Below are 20,098 nucleotides of genomic sequence, written 5' to 3'. Positions count from 1 at the left end.
TTTGAAAATTATTACACAAAAATCATACAAAAATTTGACCGAGTAGACTTGTACAATCAACCTAGCAAACTACTTCTAGATTAATTTAAAATACAGCTCATACTAGGTGTTGAATGGGCAAGTCCAATACCACTTCTTAAAACTAGATCCAAGAATGATTTAGTGAAAGTATACGAGAATAATTTAAAAATACTTTTATTAATGCAAAAAGAAAAAAGAAAAAAAGAAAAGGAGAATGCTTCCAAGGACCGTTCCATACCCATTATTAAATTATCTTTGTTAGCGGCAGAGTGTTTCTTAGAAACAGTCAGATCGATCAAATCAATGTGAGACCTTTCCTTTTCCATTCCTACATAGTTGAAAATTAAATAATTTGAACAAAACTATGCATAGCACTTAAATAGAGCTTCGTTTGACCCATTTGGCAGATGCAACCTTGCCTGCAACAAAACGACATGTAAAATTGGGAATTAAATTATTACTCCATTTTTTCTATTTTTTAATTCATTTATATAGGGGGGGAAAGGTCTAGAAATAGATGTAATATTTGCTGTAGGGCAATTAAAACATGGCAAACAATTAATAAGGATTTTATTTTCTATTTTTTTAGAAAATATTAATTTTTTGCATGTATTTTGATCATAGCAAGCGAGATCCTTCCATTTAGGGTAGTTGTTTGATTCAATGGCAACAGTTCTGAAACCATCAAATTAGGTAAGAAAAGTCAATATCTCTAAATCACATCATAATTACAATAAGAAATTTTTTTTAAAAAAGGATCAATTCCCAAAAGATGGATAAGGACTCATAAAATTCCAAAAAAAAAAAAAAAGGAGAAGGGACAGAGAATGAAACAATAGAAGGATTAAGATTAGATCCTAAATCATGGCCCTAGTGTTCTATTATAAAAGCAAGACATAAAAAATTGTTTAATGAATTGAAATTTCCACTAATAAATTATAATTTATAGTTTATTATTGTCTTATTTTTTTTATTTGAAACTTTGAATTGTTCCAACTATGCCTCCCTAGACCTAAATATCTATGACAAATTGAACAAATCAATAAGAAACTGCAAAGTCAATCTCTTGTACTAAAGCAAAGAAAAAAAACATTGACCCCATAATTATTATTTTTATTTTAATGAATGATATCTTAAATTAGTTTTAAGGTATACAAATTAAGCGTACCTCGAAACACAAAATCTTGCCTCTCATACCAATAATATATATTTTTTTATTGATAAAATAGATGTACACACCAAGAGTTTTAATTTTTTTTTTTACTTATAAACATGTCAAAACCAAAGCTTAAAATATACACATACATCTATGAGTGTGGTCAATTAAAATTACAAGGGTGTTTTAAGTCATTTCACATCCTTAATTTTCCAACTCAACTCAAAACACCGGCACACAGCGATCACTTCCTATCATGCAACAAGACACATTTCCTTTTTTTTTTCTTTTTTCTTTTCCTAATTTATCCATCAAATAATCAAAGCAAGCATGGTCATACTATTAAGAAAACCGTAATGAATCATTAATCAATTTAATTACTACTTAATTAACAAAAATAATCCGCCGGCTTGATTTTCCTACCTGTTTTTCTGTTTGGAACAGAGCCAGCCCCTCCCTAAATAACGACCGGATCATACCACACAGGAAGACTTCTCCATTTTCTTACCATTTTTGGATGTAAGAGGGAGAGAAAAATATATATTAAGACAGAGAGAGAGAGAGAGAGAGAGAGAGCAAGCAAAACAACAGAGAGAAGAAGAAACTCACAACAAAACGCAACACACATAAACGGATCATACGAAGACACAGAGACAGACACAAACACTCTCTCACCTCTCGCTATATATGTAAATATAAAGTGTTTTCCTTTCTAGGTTTTTGTGTTTTTGTTTTTTATTTTATTTTTGTGGTTCTTGGGTGGCACCAGATCTTGAACAGCCAATAAGGGGAGAAATATTTGATCTTTTTGAATCAAGTTTTTGAATTGATTGAGAGAATTTGAGATCTGGGTTCTTCTCTGTTCAGCTTTATCAGGTGTTGTTATTGTTTTTGGCTCATTCATTGGTTTTTTTAGTTGATTGGGGCGGGGGGGTTTTGATTCATGTTTGTTGTTTGGGTTTTGAGGGAAAGAATTGAGGAAAAGGAAGTGAAAGGAGAGGAAAGAATGAATCTTTTGTTATGTTTGTTTTGTTTTTGTGGGTTGTGTTGGTATTAAGAATTGTTGTATGGTTGCATGGATCTAAGTGAGTGTTTTAGGCTGGTCAAGTGAATGGCTAATTCAGTATACTTTTGAATTTTATTGCAAGAAAAGATTGCTTCTTTTATTTTCTTGGGAACCAAACAGGGGGTGGGAATTGAAGTGTGAAAATTTTGATATTTAGGAAGGGGAGGGGTTGACTTCAGTGCAATTGAGTGTGCATTTTGGTTTTGGATTTGGAATGAGTCGTGGGTTTTGTGTTTTGCTTTGGAACTGTAGGAGGGAATTGAAGTGTGAAGATTTTGATATTTAAGAATTGTTGTGGATTGGTTTGACTTCTTTCCAGGGGTTTGTTTTTTATATGAATTTATTGGTGAAGCAGGGGATACAGGTTTGGTTTTAGTAGTTGGGCAATTCGAGGACTTTGAATTGTTTGTATCCATCTAGGCTTTTTTATTTTCCTTTTAAGGTTCTTGATCTTGTTTTTTATTTGATCTTTCGTCATGGTTTGGTTTTAATCTTCAATTGTTCAAAAAGCTTTAACCTTTTTTGGCTCAGTTTGTTTGCTTAGAAAAGGTAGGATAAAGATTTTGAGTTTTAGAATTTAGATTTTGTGCTATTAGCCAAGTAAATTCTCAAGTGCCATCTGATTGGAGCTTGATTTGACCATAAAGGTGCCTTCTGACATTATACCCTTTTTCCTTTTAGTTTGTTTCTTCTTACTCTTAGATCCTCACCTACATTATTTCTAATGTTTGAGAGTTTGTTGTGCGATTTCTTGGCTTGGTTAATGGTTGTGTTATTATTTATCTGGCGATTAGTTTGGGTTAATGATGGCATGATTGTGCTGTTTTTCCCTGTTTTGTTTTCCGAGGGCATGTTTGCAAATAAAATGGTTTTCTCTTTGTTATTGCAAAGCATTGAAGATTCTCTGCCCCATTTGTTAAGAAGCAAACCTATTCCTCTTCTTTTATTTGTTCCTGGGGTTTATACTTGATTATCAGTTATGCAATCCAAATAGGTGTATTTTAACATGTCGAATATTAATTGATGGATTATGTTACACCAACTAATGATTTCTACTTTCTGACTTCAGATCTTTTGCGCTCTATTGGAGATTTTTTTCAATCAATTGGAGAATCCCTTCTTGCTTTCAAATCCTAATTTCGTGTTTGAGAGAGAGTGGTGAAAAGTGATGCATCACTGGGAGTTTCTTCTCTGATGTGCTTGTAGTGGATGAAGACATCTCAAGTGTGGCGTCTAGGCATGGGTGATATGCAGATTTTGCCTGTAGCTCGCCACCGCCCTCCTTCGAAGAGGCCAACATGGATTATTGTTTTGGTTTCAATGGTCAGCCTGTTTCTAGTTTGTGCTTATATCTATCCACCGCAAAGCAGGAATGCTTGTTATGTATTTTCTTCAAGAGGATGCCAGGTTCTAACAGATTGGCTTCCACCTGCTCCTACAAGGGAACTTACGGATGAAGAAATTGCTTCTCGTGTTGTGATTAGGGAAATTTTGAGTGCATCTCTTACTCCAACAAAGAACGCTAAAATTGCTTTTATGTTTTTGACTCCTGGCCCATTACCTTTCGAGAAACTCTGGGACAAATTTTTCTCTGTAAGCTTTGATCTCACCTTATGTTAAATATTCATATCTTTTCTGTTCATTCTGCTGAATTATTATCAATTATTGCCTTGAAAGTTATTGGATCAAAGAAATCATTTTCTAGTTGTGGCTTATCATTTTTACGAGAATAGATGGAGCTTATGCATGTTCATGTTTCAGACAATCTTTGATAAGTAAACATATTTAAACTGTCTACTAATCTTGAATTTATAGATAAGGCTTTAACTCTATGTTGATTGATGATCGTTAGTTCCCATCTATGTCTTGGATTGGACAGGCTAGAAATTGGCACATTGCATTAGCTAGAAGATTAGTCCCAGTATTCTAATACAGATAAGATGATTTTGATGAATGTTTAAATGATTTGATAGGAAGGTATGAATGCAACGTTGTTTAAGATAGTTTCATGGGAAAGATTCTTCTTGCATGTCATAGGATAAAAAAACGTAAAAGAATCTTTGGAGGAGAAAAGGTATACATATAGTCATCATTTTCTCTGTGTTAGATCTGATAATATGTTTGAAGACGTGAAGCTAGGACTCTGAAATGTAGTGCAAACAATCTTGTCTGGAAGCTTATTTTACAGAGATTCATTTCCAGAAGTCCTAGCTGGAAATATGATTTTTATCCCCAAAGAAATTGTAATATCACAAAAAGTCATTGCATTATTGACTGTTATAACATGCTCCAGTGAAGTTGCAATTGAAAAACATTGTCGATATTGTCAAGCTGCATGTCGTTCTGAACTGTAACGGTTGATTTTCCTAAACTAGTAAAGCTTGTTTAGTGATTTATGTGGTCCATAATACATATACAATAAATACTACAGGTTTTAGGTGCTGCTTGCACAATTGATTTAGCCAACTCAGATTTCTGTGTGGTTCAGCTATGTACACGATGTCATTGTGCAGTTCAGGTGTTAGGTGATGGGATGTTAATATGCTGTAATCAATGTCAAAACTGCTGATGTTTGCTGACAGATTTCCTATTTGTTGTATGTTCGGTTAGACTCTAATCTTGTTATAAAAGTACCTGTAGCTGAAACTAATTTATCTTCTCTGCCAGGGTCACGAGGATAGATTCTCTGTTTATGTGCATGCATCCAAGGAAAAACCAGTTCATGTGAGCCGTTACTTTGTTAATCAAGATATACGCAGTGACCAGGTCTGTAAATTTAATGTCAATGTAACGTGCCTTTTTGGATTTTCATATATTTAATCTATTAATGTTTTACTTTGATTTTTCACACTTTTGGATGTATGTTTAAAAGAATATCTTATTGCCTTTCTACTTTTTCCCTATTTGCTGCATTTGTTTCAGGGCTTTGCAGGCCTCTAAGTTTCTTCATTATTTTTTGGTTACACATAGTCTCTTGGTTTCTGGTGCTTGCTCTGCTTTCAAATTAACAGTGATTAGTTATTTTCTAGGTTTGGGTTTCCCATTGTTAAGAATAGATGGCTGACCAATGATTTCTCAAACAAACTTGCCTTGTCAATCACATTTGTTGTATCTGGGGCTTGTAAGAAAGGACATGCTAGATGAGTTAATAGGTTTTGGCTTCTTTTAATACACCCATTCGGGATATTCATTTGGGATGATGCCTTGGTGCTCTTGGAGTCCTGTTCCTTCTATAAGCTGTCCACTTTCCTTTTCCTGATTGACCATTTCCCCTGCTCTGCTGATAATGTCAAATGTCAGCCATTGAAAGATGAATCAGTGGTGACCTGATGCCTTCTTCAATTGTCCCTCTGTTCTGGAGTCAGCACTATTTAATGATAATGAACCAAAACATCTGCATAAATCTTGTAAAAACTATCTTGTTTGCTATATCTGAAGATGTGGAACAAATTTTGACTAATCAATAGTTGTTCTGAGAGTGGGAAAATTTAAACTTTCTGACAGACTATTGGTAAAGGATGGAATTTATCTGCATCAAAATCATCATGGTACTGCAGATATTGATTTCCCAAATCCATGCTTAATCTCCAAAGAGTTGGTAAAACTAGTTAATTTTACCATATATGATGTAGAGATCATGTTAATGCTACCCTTGTAATGAGTAATGGGACACCTGTAGCATGCACTATAAACTATGTGATGAATGGTAGAATTATCTCATGTTATTAGACATACTGAAAGCTATATTTTTAGTGTATGTTCATTGACTGAAAAACAGATCACATATCACTCAAATTACTAAATGAGTTTGGATCTGGTGAACAGCTAATAAATTCAGGCTTGGGGAATTTTTTTGCAGGTGATATGGGGAAAAATTTCGATGATTGATGCAGAGAGACGCCTATTGGCAAATGCTCTTAGAGACCCTGATAACCAACACTTTGTGTTACTTTCTGATAGGTATCACATTATATCTTCCTGTAGCTTTTACCCATTCAATCTTGAAATTAACCTGAATTTGATATAATTTTGACTGCCCTGACTGGATGATCAAATCTCATCTGACATTGCAGTTGTGTGCCATTGTACAAGTTTGACTACATCTACAACTATCTTATGTTTACAAATATAAGCTATGTTGATCGGTAAGTACTGTTCTCATACATGGCGGTGACCTTATGGTACTTGTGTAAGGTTCTCCAGTTGGCTACTTTGATTATAGAAATGTTGTTTGTTTGGACTGTCATAGATCAATCACTACAAATTGATCCTTTTTTCCCCTTCCTGATGGATGTGCCCTTTTGTTTTCAGCTTTTACGATCCTGGCCCACATGGCAATGGCAGGTATTCAGAGCACATGTTACCTGAAGTTGAGATGAAAGACTTTAGTAAGGGTGCACAGGTATACTTCCTCCAAGCCAATTTGACCATATGGCTATATTTTTTATGGCAACCCTTTTTGTTCTCCCAGGAGCAACTAAAGAAAATAATGCAGTCAATTATTTCATATTTTTCATTAGTGGCTGCATGAACATGCGTTAGAAGGCCTGATGTAAATGTCTATTGTAATTCCTACTAGTTATGATCATGCTAAGCTTTTGGCTATTTGCCCTTGAACGTGGGTTCTTGATGTAATATCTTACAGTCAGGCATAGAAGCATATTAGTGTGACTTCTAGATATGTTGTCATGTTTACAATGGAGCTTTTGGTGTAGATAGATACGTCAACATAGAACATAGATGCTCGATTCAAATTCTGTCAGTTTATTTTCACAGTTTTTAATGAATGAACTGTTATGCAGTGGTTCTCAATGAAGCGACAACATGCTGTGATGGTTTTGGCTGACAGCCTTTACTATTCAAAATTCCGTGATTACTGCAAGGTATTTTCTCCTGAATTCTGACTTAAGTTATGGTTTTGTAATAGGTGTTTATAATCTGTTCTATATGGGTTTTGCATTATTCCAACAGCCACAGAGTTGCATATATGTATATGATTGTTTTATTTTCTTCATGGTACACGTTGTCTCTTCTGAGTGTAGTGCAAGAATTTGGTTTGCTGAATGCACACTTAGCTCTTGATTCTCACATTGGAATATCAAAACAGTATTTGAGATTTTAGGGAATTTTTCCTTAAAGATCTTAGAGATCTTCCTAAATTTTGTTTGATTCGACTGACCTCCATCCAGAGAACTTTTTTTTTTTTATATCATTCACATTTGGTCATACAACTCTAATATTAGGAATAATAATCAGAATAAAGGATTCTTTATTTGTTCATGATCGCTGCATGCTCTGTTTTTTTTGTTTGAAGATTCATATGTTCTTTCTTTATAATTTCTTAATTATTTGTCCTTTTCTTTCTTTGTTTTATTCCTTTTTTTTTTGTTCTTTACTTGGATTGCAATTTGAAAACCTATTACAACCAGACTGTCTGCATCTCTTTCACCAACAAAATATTTTGGACGCTTTGCATCCAACTAGTGTTTTCGTCCTGGAACCATATCAGATTCCCACAGCAGGGAACAATATGATGTCATTACTGGATGGTGGGATGATCTAAATAAAAAAATTGTTTGATATTCAATCTCATTCAGCTTAACTTTGAACCCTTCTTCCATGTTTTAAGTTCAAGCAAATGCCACAACAAATTGTCTTTTATCTTGCATTTGTTAACCGTGTGACCATTTTTAAATGTTTCATGACAACATGCTTCCTCGTGGGACTTTGTACATTGTGGAGTTTCTAAATTTTGTTCTGATTATGATATTGACATGGATTTTTTACATAATTTCAGCCTGGCTTGGATGGGAAAAATTGCATTGCTGATGAACATTATTTACCAACCTACTTCCATGTGAGAATCTTCCTCAATATTCCATTAACTTGACCTTCCATATCCTGGTTCCTCATTATGACATTCTTTTATATATGTGAATTCAGATGGTTGATCCAGGTGGAATAGCAAACTGGTCAGTAACACATGTTGACTGGTCTGAGAGAAAGTGGCATCCAAAATTGTATAGGTCTCAGGATGTTACTTATGACCTTCTGAGGAATATTACGGTAGGTCTTTCTTCATATTTAAGAGTATCTTTTCGAATAGGTACTGCCATTGGTGTGTTTTGTGAGAGTTTGGTTTATCACTGGCATAGTAGTTTAAAGTTCTTTGTAGATACAGCTGAATGGAAGTGATTGGAGTTTACAAGCATCCATCAAATACCCACTCCTTCATCCGAGATACCCAATCATTTTAGTTACTATTCCCTTGCTTCCCCTTTGTATGACAATGTAAAACGGTATAATTGGTCATCAGAACTTGGATTGGATCATTTACTGGCCTTTTTGTAGGTTGGCATGCCAATATGTTTAAAGGTGGACTGGTTGTTCTTGTTATATTTGGAGTTAATTTCTTATGGATGGGTTTTGTTGAACCGTGTTATCATACGGGACTTGATCGTAACCATATGAATGTTTTTATCTTTACGCAGTCAATCGATTTGAGTATTCATGTGACAAGTGATGAAAAGGTACAATTTTTTCAAGGCTATTTAGGTACTGGATTCTTTCACAAGTTGTTGGCTGACGTCTTTGTTTCTCCGTTCCCTTGTGCTTTTTGTAGAAGGAAGTGCAGGTGCAGCCTTGCCTGTGGAATGGTATCACACGACCATGTTACTTGTTTGCGAGGAAATTCCACAAAGAAACTATTGATGATTTGTTGCAGCTTTTCTCGAACTACACAGCACTTTGAGTGAGATAGTTTTAACACTTCAAATTCTTTGGTCGAACCGACTGTTGCTTTCGACCACCCACCATCTTGGTTTCTCATCGAACCTTCCAAGTTACAAATTTGTAAATGTTGTGTCATCAAGGTGTGAATGTTCCGTTCCTCTAGCACAATTCTTGTGTGCAAGGGCAACTTGGAGATCAGTTAGGATGACTTTAGATGGGATGGAGGCCAACAGTTAGCTAGTGTTGCCGCCTTCCACAGGAGTGGGTGATTTGTTATCCATTTTTTCCCCTTCATTTTGGGCCATTAGTGTTCTCCTTTGGTATAGTGAATTTTGAGGGATTTATTTTAGTGCATTTAATGGTTGGATGTTTTGTAAAAATAAAAAAATTAAAATAAAATTGCGAACTTGCAAAGACAAAACTTTGTACAACTTATTTGAAAATTTGTGAGAAGCTTAAAAACAAAATTCCTTCAAATTGTTTTTTTAAAAAAGAAGTATAGGAAGTTAATCAGCTTAAAACTCCCAATTTTCCTGCTTTCCATTTGAATTGAAAGAGAATTTCTTTTCTTCAAAATTCCCAAATTCTAGGACCTCTCACCTTGGCTTGTTGAATTTGGATGCCTGTCTTTGTAGATGCTTCTATACGGCATTACATTTGAATAATGCTGTGGTAAAAACCTGAGAGACAACACCTGTCTGCATTTGAATGGATCTTGACGAGGAAGGAGCTGAGTTGCACAGTGAAGAGGAGATCCTTCGGCTTTGGAGGGGTCTGATTTGTCTATAGACTCAATGGGGAGTTGGTAGCATTTCCTCACCTGGACTCCTTTCTCATATTATCAAGAAAAACAAAGCAATCTGGAATGTCTATTTGCACCCTTCTAATTGGTGACTTCATTGGAAAAACATCTTTGCACCTGCCATAATTATAAACCGACCTAAAAATCAATATGATATAAGGTTTGGAACAAGAACAGGTAAGTTAACTCAAGTTTTTTTTTAAAAAAAATAAATGTTTGAAAAAAAAAAGCCTAAGATAATATAATTTTAAAAAATCTCCAAGTTTTTTCAGCAATCTTGTGCAAGCCAGATCCTATATTAGCAGGTCACCAGGTTTACCTAGTAGTTAGATATTATAATTAGGACACTGTCCATTATATTTTTTCATGCGCAAACTCGTTGTATAACATATCATACACACTAGACCCAGTTAAGCTCTATAAAATTTCATAATGAGCCTGAAAAGTTCTTTCTTTCACTTGGGCACTATGAAGAGCATACATCATTTCCATCAATAAAGTGTGGCACAACAATCATAGAATGACACTTAACTAATGTAGCTACCATGACTTGTCAATGATAACACATTAATTTCTTCATTAATTATACATTTTTTTCTTCGTGAAAAAAATCTCAAGAACTGGGTGTATAGATACACTAAGACATCATGCAAATTCTAGATTGATTATTGACTTGATAGAGCTCCACTTAACCATTACAAGCTAGACATTTTAGGTTATAAAAACCAGTCATGTCATAAAAACCAACCATACCATAAAAGCAAGCCATTTCATTATAGGTTATAAAAGTCAACTATGCCACTAAACATGTCATAAAAGTAGATCATATTAGTTGGTTATTGTAACTTGCTTTCATGATCTAGAATGATATAATGGGCTTTCATTACATAAACTAAATAGTGAATGACAAGTTAGCCACATCTTCAATTAAAATAGAAATAAACTATAATTTTGATTAATTTGTTTTTGATTTTTTGTATTTAAATCTTTGGGTAACATAAAGGAAAATTTATTAAATTTATTTGAATGTAGCAATTCAATGCCAGGATGCTTAAAATAATTCGAGGGGTTATTCATATAAAAACTTATCATGTTATATAACAGCAATTATAAAACAATTAAATAAAACTAATATTTTAATTATTTCATGGTTAGAAGAAAATTCTTTATTTATATCTGGTTTTTTGCAACTTGGTTTAGTGTGCTGGTTGAACCAATCTGGTTCAATACTAGTTAAATCAATCCAGTTTAATCAGTTTTAAATTTTTAAAACCGAAACCAAACATTTTCTTTTTGGGGTTTTCTAATATACTTATTTGGTTTTTTCAGTTAGATTTTTTTTTAATTTTCTTGATTTAATCTGTTTTTTCCAAGTTTTTTTCCCTTAAAAAATTTACAAATCTAGCCCTCATACATAATAAATAATTCATCAATTTAATTAGTGCATATTTGATGCAATATAATTTTTTCTATTTATTTTAGAATCCCTATAATGACTATAATATATTGATTACGGTTTATAATGTACATTATCTGATATTGAATGCCGAACTATGATCACAAAAACTATAATTTACATTATCTGATTTGGCCAGGTTGAACTATGATCACAAGATTATATTTCTGATATTGAATGCAGAAGATTACATTCCTGGAAAACCAACGCAGAAACATTGCCAGAAGACGCCATGCAGAAAGGCATCATCTTGTTGTGTCAGCAGCCAACTCAGACGCCTAAATATCCAAACTTTGTTGCTAGACACCCCACTGTGTGGATCGGAATAACATCTCTTGATCCCCTCATGCAATGCATCTTTTTATACGGACTCATCCTAGCTTTGCAGAAGAAACATTGGAGTGTCCCTGCCAATTTTCACAAACCATCACAAGTGTAAGAGCAGAACCCTCTCCGATTCTATCTAGCAATTTTGGACGTTAGAGGCAACCCCACCAAGAAAAACCATAAAAAAGGAGGTTACATTACAGCCATAGAAGAAAGCAAGTTATAGAGAGAACCTAAACCCTGCTGATTTTCATCATAAGATGCGAAATGACAAAATTCAAAACCCCAAGCATGTTGGATTGACAGGCACTATGGTCTCCATGGCAATTAGGACAGATAGGGCCAATGAAATAGGAAAGATCCCTGCTACGCCTCTATTAAATCCATCTTCAGCTCATGCAAGCGCTGTTGAACCATTCCAGAACACGAAAGTCCAGCCTCCCAGAATCACCTCAACAAAAAGCAATCCCATCAAGACATCCTAAAATAACAAAAAAGAAAACTCTAAATTAACAATCCAAGACCAAAATGAAGGAAAGACAAAACAGAGGAGAATATAAAAACATCAAGAATTTTAAAATTTACCTTAAACAAAATGAGATTGCTGAAGCGAGTGATGCTGCTTCATTCATTCAATTTCCTAGCCTCACCATTCCCTGTATCAATGTAAATGGTTCTAGTCAATGTAAATTTGATGCACCAGCTAAAAAAGAAAAGGGAACCAAATCATATCCAATGATAAAAGTGAATATTTTACTTGTGGATGACGCTGTTCAAGTGAAGGTCTTATTATGAAGCTGAATGAATAACCATATGGATGAAACGGAAATTACAAGAAAAAGAAAAAGAGGAGGATGGAGATGTTTAAAATGAGATCATTTTCATCATTGTCAAATTTATTTCTGTTTTGATATGCAAGGAAAAGCATATGAAGAAAAAGAAGTGGAAGGGGGGTGCTACGATCCATCTGGATCTTGAAATGGAGGAAAGAATGCTTACATACTTGGGGAATTTGGTGGAAAAGCATTTACAAACCTACATCCTTGGAAGCAACTTTTAAAAGCACCCAGTGATCGTTTCTTCCTTAAAAAATATAGAGTAAATGCTTGCCCATTATGCTTACTAAAACCCTGAAACCACAGTTTCAAGGCCAGAAAAATGAGGCATTTTATTAAACCATAAGACCAATCACAGTCTTTGTCATTTGTCTACTCTGAAGTATTCTCATTTAATATTTCATATACATTGTTTCAGTTGAACTCCTAAATTGTTCCCAAAAGCAGAACAACTTAAATGAGTTCTAATACCTTGTATTATTAATTTAATTTCACACTAGAAAGCTTATCTCTAACGAGCATAAATGCAAAAAGAAAACAGGAAAGTTTTGAAACAATTGTAACAAAAAGAGAACAACAATCTTCACAATATTACGACTTAAGGTGACAGAGAGTCGAAGGGAGGGGATGGTGGAAAGCGCAAACCCAGCCAAGAGCAGCTATGAAAGGATTGCAAGAGGAAGTTATATATATATATATATATATATATATATATATATATATATATATATAAGCAATGCAAGATAGAAGTTGGCTCCTTCAAATGCCTCAAGCCAAAGAAATGGGTTCCTCATGTCATGTATGGAGGACTATAATACAAGGACGTAGCTGAAAATATAAAAAGCTTACAAATGGGGACATGCAAAACCCAAAATTAAAAACATTTGGTTTCCAATAAAAAATATGTGCTAGTAAGCTGATCTAGTTGAATTTCACAAGATGAATTAGACTTCAACCTTATATAATCTTCTCAGTAACCCAGATGCAACGAGTTCAAAAACACTTTAATGTTGATTTTATTGGAATGCCTTTTATAACAGAAGATAAGACTTATTGATACAACAGGAGGAGAGAAGAAACATAAATATTCAAATCCACACACGTGGAAAAAAAAGAAGAAGAAGCAAACCATAAATGGATAGAAGGGAGCCAAACACAACCTAAACAACCATAAAAGATAGTTCATTAAAAAAATAAAATAACATGATATGACATCTACACTACAAGACTACTTATATAGCCTTAGATAGTCTTTGGTGCTTGCAAGATTTCTATTTCCTTGACCTCTTGAAACCAATAATCTCATAGGTATAGTTTAACTTTCCTAAGATACTATTTCAAAGTTTTGACTCATTTATTCTGAAATCACATATGACCAAGTCAAACCGTTAATTAAAGACACCATCTTATCCACTACATCACATATTTAAATTCTAGCATCATTATTGTGTTAAACTGCTCTTTGCAGGATTATTTATCGTAGACCACAATACTGAATAACATTATCTCAGTTTAAAGACCATAAACAAGCAAAAATTAGTTTGATGTACCTGAAATTTGTAATAGGGAGGTTACATGTTCTGCATGGGAGGAAGAAACTGTGAACTTGGTAGAACCAAACAATGTGTAATCCATTAACAATCTCCATCCAAACTAGCAAGCATCTCCTTTGCTAATATATTAGCCTCCCGTAGCTCCCCTTTCAAGCAGAGTGGTGCGATGAGAGAGTAATAAGAGTCAAAGAAATTACATTGAGAAAACCTCTTCAAATCACCAGGGTTCTCCACCATGTTATCTACTTTATTCACAGATGCCAAATCCAAATCATTTCTTTCACAAGAAGATACAGTGCTGGAAGAAACACTACTAAAACCATTCAACTCTGAAAGTGGCAGCAGTTCTTGAGATTCATGAAAAGGGCCAAACCACTTTTCAACAGGAAAAAACACAGAGCCAACTTCATTGAGTACAGTAACTGCTTCCTTGATACTTCCCTGCTCACATAAAAAGACAAGAATACTTTCTATTGATTCTGTTTCCACCTCTGTGTTGACTCTGTTTATAAGCTCCTTAACAGATTGTGACTGAAGCATTTCTCTTAAAATGCTCCTGGCCTCTTCCATCCTCCCCTTTGCACAAAGGCCTCTTATCAAACGCAGAAAACCCAAGAAATCAGGGGATATACCTTTCCCCTTGTGTTCAAAATAAAATCCTAGAGCCCCTTCCATGTCACCCTTTTGACAAAAACCATAAATCACAGAACTGACAGTAAATTCATCAGGAACAAGGTATTTGATCTCCATATGATCCAGAATCATCAAAGCTTCCTCTAGTTGTCCAAACTTGCAGTAACCGTGAATGAATGAGTTATAGATGCGTGTGTTTCCTTTATAGCCCTTGAGAAGCATCCTCTCAAGTAATTTCTTGGCATCCACCAAATATCCTTCTTTACATAAGTTGTCAATGAGTGTCGCATATGTTATTTCTGAGGGAATCAAGTTGATTTTCTCTAATGAATCGAATAGCCGAAACGCTTCAACAAGACAACCCTGTCGGCACAGTCCGTTTATGACTGAATTATAAGTTATAATGTTAAAAATTACACCCATCTTTTCAACAAAAGCACAGAGATCCAAAGCCTTGACAGGATACCCTCCTTTGCAAAGGCCATCAACAATGATAGAGTAATCAACCACATCCATAACTGGTAGATTATGTTTAGCTCCCATGACAAGTTCATAGGCAGCCAAAAATCTACCAGTTTTCATAAGTACTTTTAAAGCACAAACAGGAAAAGTGACAGATGAATCATTCTCCTTCATCTTACTCAGAAAACAAAGTGCACTGTTAATGTCTTTCAGACTGAGGTAATGCAGCAGTATCTTACTTAATTTAGGTTCTGAAATGCCATAGTCTTTCATAAAACTTCCTAGTAAGAGCTTACTCAGCCATATTTTTCCATCATCAATAAGCCCTTTCAAAATTGAATAGTAAGACGTACATGTAACAATCAACTGATTCTTCCTGAGCACCATGAACACTTCAGTTGCAGCCAGGGGACATTTCTGCTTGCACAGAAAACTGATTGTGTCATTGCATAGAGTGTCATAAATGTCCAATCCCAGATTCTCAATTCTATAAATTAGATTCAAAACTCCCTCCATGCTTTCTGCTTTAGCTATTGCCTTGATTAAAGTCATATAGATGCCCCCATCAAAAGTCAAACCTTTCTCACTGAGTTCAATGAATACCTCTGTGGCCACATCCACCATACCATTCTTGCACAGCCCATTAATCATACAATTGTAGCATGCAACTGAAGAAGCTAACGTCTTCCTAAACTCATCAAATATCTCAAGTGCTTCATCAATTCTACTGGATTTACAATATCCATCGATCAATGTACAATAAGTAACTGAATCTGCAACCAAATCCATTTCTTTCATTCCTTTGTACAGTGCATACACATCTTCAAATGCACCAACCATAAAAAGTGCTTTGACAAGTATGTTACACATTACAATATCCATGCAAACTCCAGCTTCTTCCCACCTCCTTTTAATTTCCAAAATCCCTGCACCGTTCTCTTCCTCTGTGTACCCATGTAACAGGGTACTGTATGTAACTACATCTCCTTGTATCCTTTTTGAGACTTCATCTGCTTCTAATGTCCTCCCACTCTTGCACAACCCATTGATCAAAGTATTATATGTAACAATGCTTGGACTAATCCTCTTAAGCTCCATGTCCTGAAGCAACTGATAAACACGATCAAAGTCTCCTTCCCTACAAAACCCTTCAATCAAAACAGCATAAACGAACTCATCCACTTCCATTCCCATATCTTCAACCATCTTAAATGCTGCAAACGCCTCATCCATTTTTCCTTTCTGGCAAAACCCCATCACAATTGAAGTATAGGTAACCAAATTGGGTCTTGAACCATTTTGAATCATCTTGTCTAGAAAACCAACCGCCTTCTCCACATTCCCTCCCTTGGAAAAACCATCAATGAGTACAGTATAGCTTACCATATCCAGATTTATTCCTTTTTCCACCATTTCCCCATGCTTTCGTAACGCTTCCATTAACATCCCTTCCCTAAAATACCCACAAATCCAATTGCTATAAAAGACAACATCAAATGCCAGTCCTTTCTTCTCCATCCTACAAATCAAATCACAGACCTCACTAACTCTACCTAACATACAAAGTGCACTCACAAGTGTAGTATATGTCACAACATTGGGCCTTAAAGCTCCAACCTTTACAGCATTTTCAAAAAACCCAATAGCAAGTTCTGGCTTTCCTATCCTACAAAACCCATAAATGATTGAACTACAAACAAAATTATTAAAAGGGTATCTAACTTTCTCGTCCTTCATTAACTCTAACACCTCAATTGCTCCACTCATATTTCCTTTATAACTAAAACTATGAATCAGTGAACAAAAAGTAAAAGAAGAAGGCACAATACCATAATTCCTCAAGCAATCTTTTAGTATCGACAAACCCTTCTCAGGGTCCTTTTTATTGACACTAAAACCTCGAATTAAAGAATCCCAGACGCCAAATCCTGAAACTTTTAAAGATTTCTCCATCTGGGTCTTCATAAAATGCTCTGCTTCTTCAAATTTGTCGAGTTTGAGGAGAGCACAGGTGAAAACTGAATGAGTTTGGGGGTTGCATTTGATCTTGTTTCGATTAATTTGACAGAAAAAGTGAGTGATCAATTCGTATTTGTGGGATTTTGAGAGAAAGTGGAGAAATTGGTTGATGGATTTGAGAGTTGGAGAGAACCCACTTTTGAGTAGAGTTTGTACAGAAGAAGAGGAGGAGGAAGGAGAGAAAGACATGAGTTCTCTTTGCTACTTTGAATTTGGAAAACGTTGTTCTGTGTCATTAAGGATTTTAGGCTCTGAGAAACTCACAGAGTCCCCAGGGAATCCTCGAAAGGATTTGGTGCCCCAGTCCGAAATATGGAAATATTTTTTAAAATAAACTATCGAGGTTATGGTAAAATAAAACCTCGACTAAAAGCTAAATCTATTATATCTTTAAATTTTTTTATAAAAATCAAGATTTATTGAGTTTAAAAATTATATTAAAACTATTTTTTAAATTTTAACATTAACTTATTAGAATTATCTAAAAAATAAACAAAATTAATTTAATATTTTTTAAATAAAAGATTATTTTAAAATCATTTAAAAACAAAAATTCCAGCAATTCTAAATACTCATCTAAATACTTACTTAATAAAATGTGATAATGTAAAATAAATTAATTGTTGTCTATGTATTTACAATTATTACACTAATAAACAACAATAGTTGTTTTTTAAAAAATATATTTTTATTTTTTAAAACATACCGACATATAAAAAATATTTTAAATAAAAAAATATTAAAATTTTAAAAATACGTAAATAACTTTGTTCTTAAACACGTTCTAAAAGTACATTTTAAACTATATTTTGAAAGTTTTTTTAAAAAAAATATTAAGTTGATATTTTTTATAATATTTTTAAATAATTTTGATATATTGATGTTCAAATTAAAAAAATTATTTACATTTTTTTTTAAAAAAAAAAAACCTTATCAAAAATTACTTTGCATAAACAATAACACCAAATGCACAGCATCTGCATTTTCTTCTCCTCAGTTTTTCTTGAATATGCAATGTTGATGTGATGCCAAATTATTGCTGTGCCATTTCCACCTGTAACGCATAAAGAATTTGCTTTGATGGGACTGAAAAAGATTGGTAAGGTTTCTCTGAATCCAAATCTTGAGTGTAATACTAGAGGCTTTCTGCCATAGGCATGTGTGCTTCACCAGGCAAATAAGAAGTCCGGGTATCAAAAAATCCATTGAGCTCATTCCAATTAAAAACTTGGCTTCATTAATTAGTAGATAATTTGGAAGTACAAGCTAGTATTATCCAGCGTAATCTAGTCCTTAGGAGTAGATTAATTAGTAGATAATTTGGAAGTACAAGCTAGTATTATCCAGCGTAATCTAGTCCTTAGGAGTAGATTAATCTCTGTCATTAAGCAATAGCTAAGGTGGAAATGCTGTGCTTAAGCTCATATTCTGGTAAGCTTAATGACAATCCAGCAGAAGTATTTGTGGAGTTTTTTCCTGGAAGAGAAAAAATCATTTATTAGTCTCAGAATTTGAACAGTACAATGCAAGAATTAATTCTCTGCAGCCAAACACAAAAGGCAAAAGAACAGAAGACAGAGAAAATATAAGCAGATTTCGATCTTTGTTTGCCCCAGATTCCGATCTTTGATGTTTCTAAAAGATTGGCTGAAGTTGTTGCTTGATATCCTCCCATTGTAGTTCTTCATCCCACCATTTTCTTTGACCTGTAACGATCATTAATCTTGGTGCATTGACAAGGCTCCTAGGAAGAGATTTTACGCTTATACAATGGATAGTATAAACTTCCTCTATTGAGGATAAAGCCAATGCCACAATCTTATCAATGCTGACAATTTTAGGCAGGCATTTCAAGGGAAAGAAGTTCATAATTGACCATCTCGGTCTCAGTCGCATTCTCTTCGAAGAAATCTTCAAGGTTCTTGCAATTACTGATATAGAGAGTCTCCAGTTTAGGGAGTTGCTCGATCATGCTCCATGAGAAGATATATCTCAGATTATCACATTTTTCTAGAGACAAGAACGTCAGATCTGCAAAGCTTCCAGGTGACACATGCCCTTCCACTATATTACTCAACCTTAGCAGATCATAAAGTCTCAAATCCTCCAAGTTGGGAAAGATGTCTTCTTCTAATTCCTTCCCCTCTGCAAGAATCTCCATCGCATTACATCCGGAGACAACACATTTTTTATAGGCCCTCCATATTTTGCATGCCAAAATCATATAGATTGTTAATGTCACCATAAGGATCATTTACTAGAAACTCCTGGGAACGACTCAGTACGCCGATGATTGCACCGAGGGCCGTGGGAGAACCACTAGCTCTATATTCCAGTTGTGTGAATTCTGGTTACTGTCTCATTTTTTGTCAGAAAATTTGAACCTACCGACAGAAAATTGGAAGCTTAACAGCCTTTTTTTCTTTCCAGGACCAACTCAAGCAAAGAAAACGCTCAAGTTGTTCAACCTTTGGGAATTTGAATTGTAGTGGTGTTCGAGAGTGTGGGACGTCGTTTGGAACGTAGTTTGAAACAGCCTCGTGCCCGTTTGGGAATGCGGTCATGGCTGCGGTTGCACCGGCATCCCAAACAGGCCCTTTACTTCAGATTCCCCCACCCCAAGAATCCTTCTTCCAAATTAACAGCAGATCAGTTGAACTCAGTTCTTCTGTTCATGATACGTTAGAAATACTCTTAGTTTTCTAAGGTATTTATTGCTATGAGAAAACCAAACTAATCTGGTTATCAGTTAAAATATGCAGATCACTAGCATTGGGCCTTCACACGCACCTTAGAGTCATCTAAAACAACGTTAAAGCACTAGTTTTCCAAAGATATTTACTAAGATTTCATGCCTGTATAATAATTATGTGTTGAATTACAATGAATCAGTTGCAAATTTCAGTCAAAATATATCATAAGGTATTGAAACCTTAAAAGAAGATCACTTAAACAACAGAACATAGAAGCAAAGAAACATCTCTTAAGCAAAGCAAGTTAAATAAGCTTCAGTCAATCTCTCTTCTTTCCTTAGG

The 20,098-nt window shown here is 34.6% G+C and overlaps 2 protein-coding genes across 4 annotated transcripts; one reads left to right on the top strand and one right to left on the bottom strand.

Annotated features, from left to right (window-relative positions):
• Window positions 1-1,609: 1,609 nt before the first annotated feature.
• LOC133674533 (glycosyltransferase BC10-like) lies at window positions 1,610-9,319 on the top strand. 2 transcript variants are annotated; one of them, XM_062095695.1, is made up of 11 exons: window positions 1,610-1,866; window positions 3,313-3,836; window positions 4,911-5,009; window positions 6,103-6,203; window positions 6,317-6,388; window positions 6,555-6,645; window positions 7,046-7,126; window positions 8,041-8,100; window positions 8,187-8,309; window positions 8,735-8,773; window positions 8,866-9,319. In XM_062095695.1, the coding sequence occupies exons 2-11, from the start codon at window positions 3,453-3,455 to the stop codon at window positions 8,992-8,994; spliced, it is 1,179 nt and encodes a 392-aa protein (XP_061951679.1). In that variant the 5' UTR covers window positions 1,610-1,866; window positions 3,313-3,452; the 3' UTR covers window positions 8,995-9,319. The 2 variants fall into 2 exon arrangements, with proteins under 2 accessions (XP_061951679.1, XP_061951680.1); XM_062095696.1 differs by having other exon boundaries at window positions 1,610-2,053.
• A 2,012-nt stretch (window positions 9,320-11,331) lies between these two features.
• Window positions 11,332-17,395, bottom strand: LOC133674749 (pentatricopeptide repeat-containing protein At5g57250, mitochondrial). Of its 2 annotated transcripts, XM_062095968.1 has the most exons (4): window positions 13,947-17,395; window positions 12,146-12,216; window positions 11,794-12,041; window positions 11,332-11,640 (listed from the first exon to the last, which is right to left on the bottom strand). In XM_062095968.1, the coding sequence occupies exon 1, from the start codon at window positions 17,250-17,252 to the stop codon at window positions 14,031-14,033; it is 3,222 nt and encodes a 1,073-aa protein (XP_061951952.1). In that variant the 5' UTR covers window positions 17,253-17,395; the 3' UTR covers window positions 11,332-11,640; window positions 11,794-12,041; window positions 12,146-12,216; window positions 13,947-14,030. The 2 variants fall into 2 exon arrangements, with proteins under 2 accessions (XP_061951952.1, XP_061951951.1); XM_062095967.1 differs by having other exon boundaries at window positions 11,332-12,041.
• Between the last annotated feature and the right edge of the window lie 2,703 nt (window positions 17,396-20,098).

This window comes from Populus nigra, chromosome 15 (assembly GCF_951802175.1).
Source record: "Populus nigra chromosome 15, ddPopNigr1.1, whole genome shotgun sequence".
Classification (NCBI taxonomy): Eukaryota; Viridiplantae; Streptophyta; class Magnoliopsida; order Malpighiales; family Salicaceae; genus Populus; species Populus nigra.
Note: the sequence above shows the minus strand (reverse complement) of the source record. Positions and strands in the feature narration are given on the sequence as shown.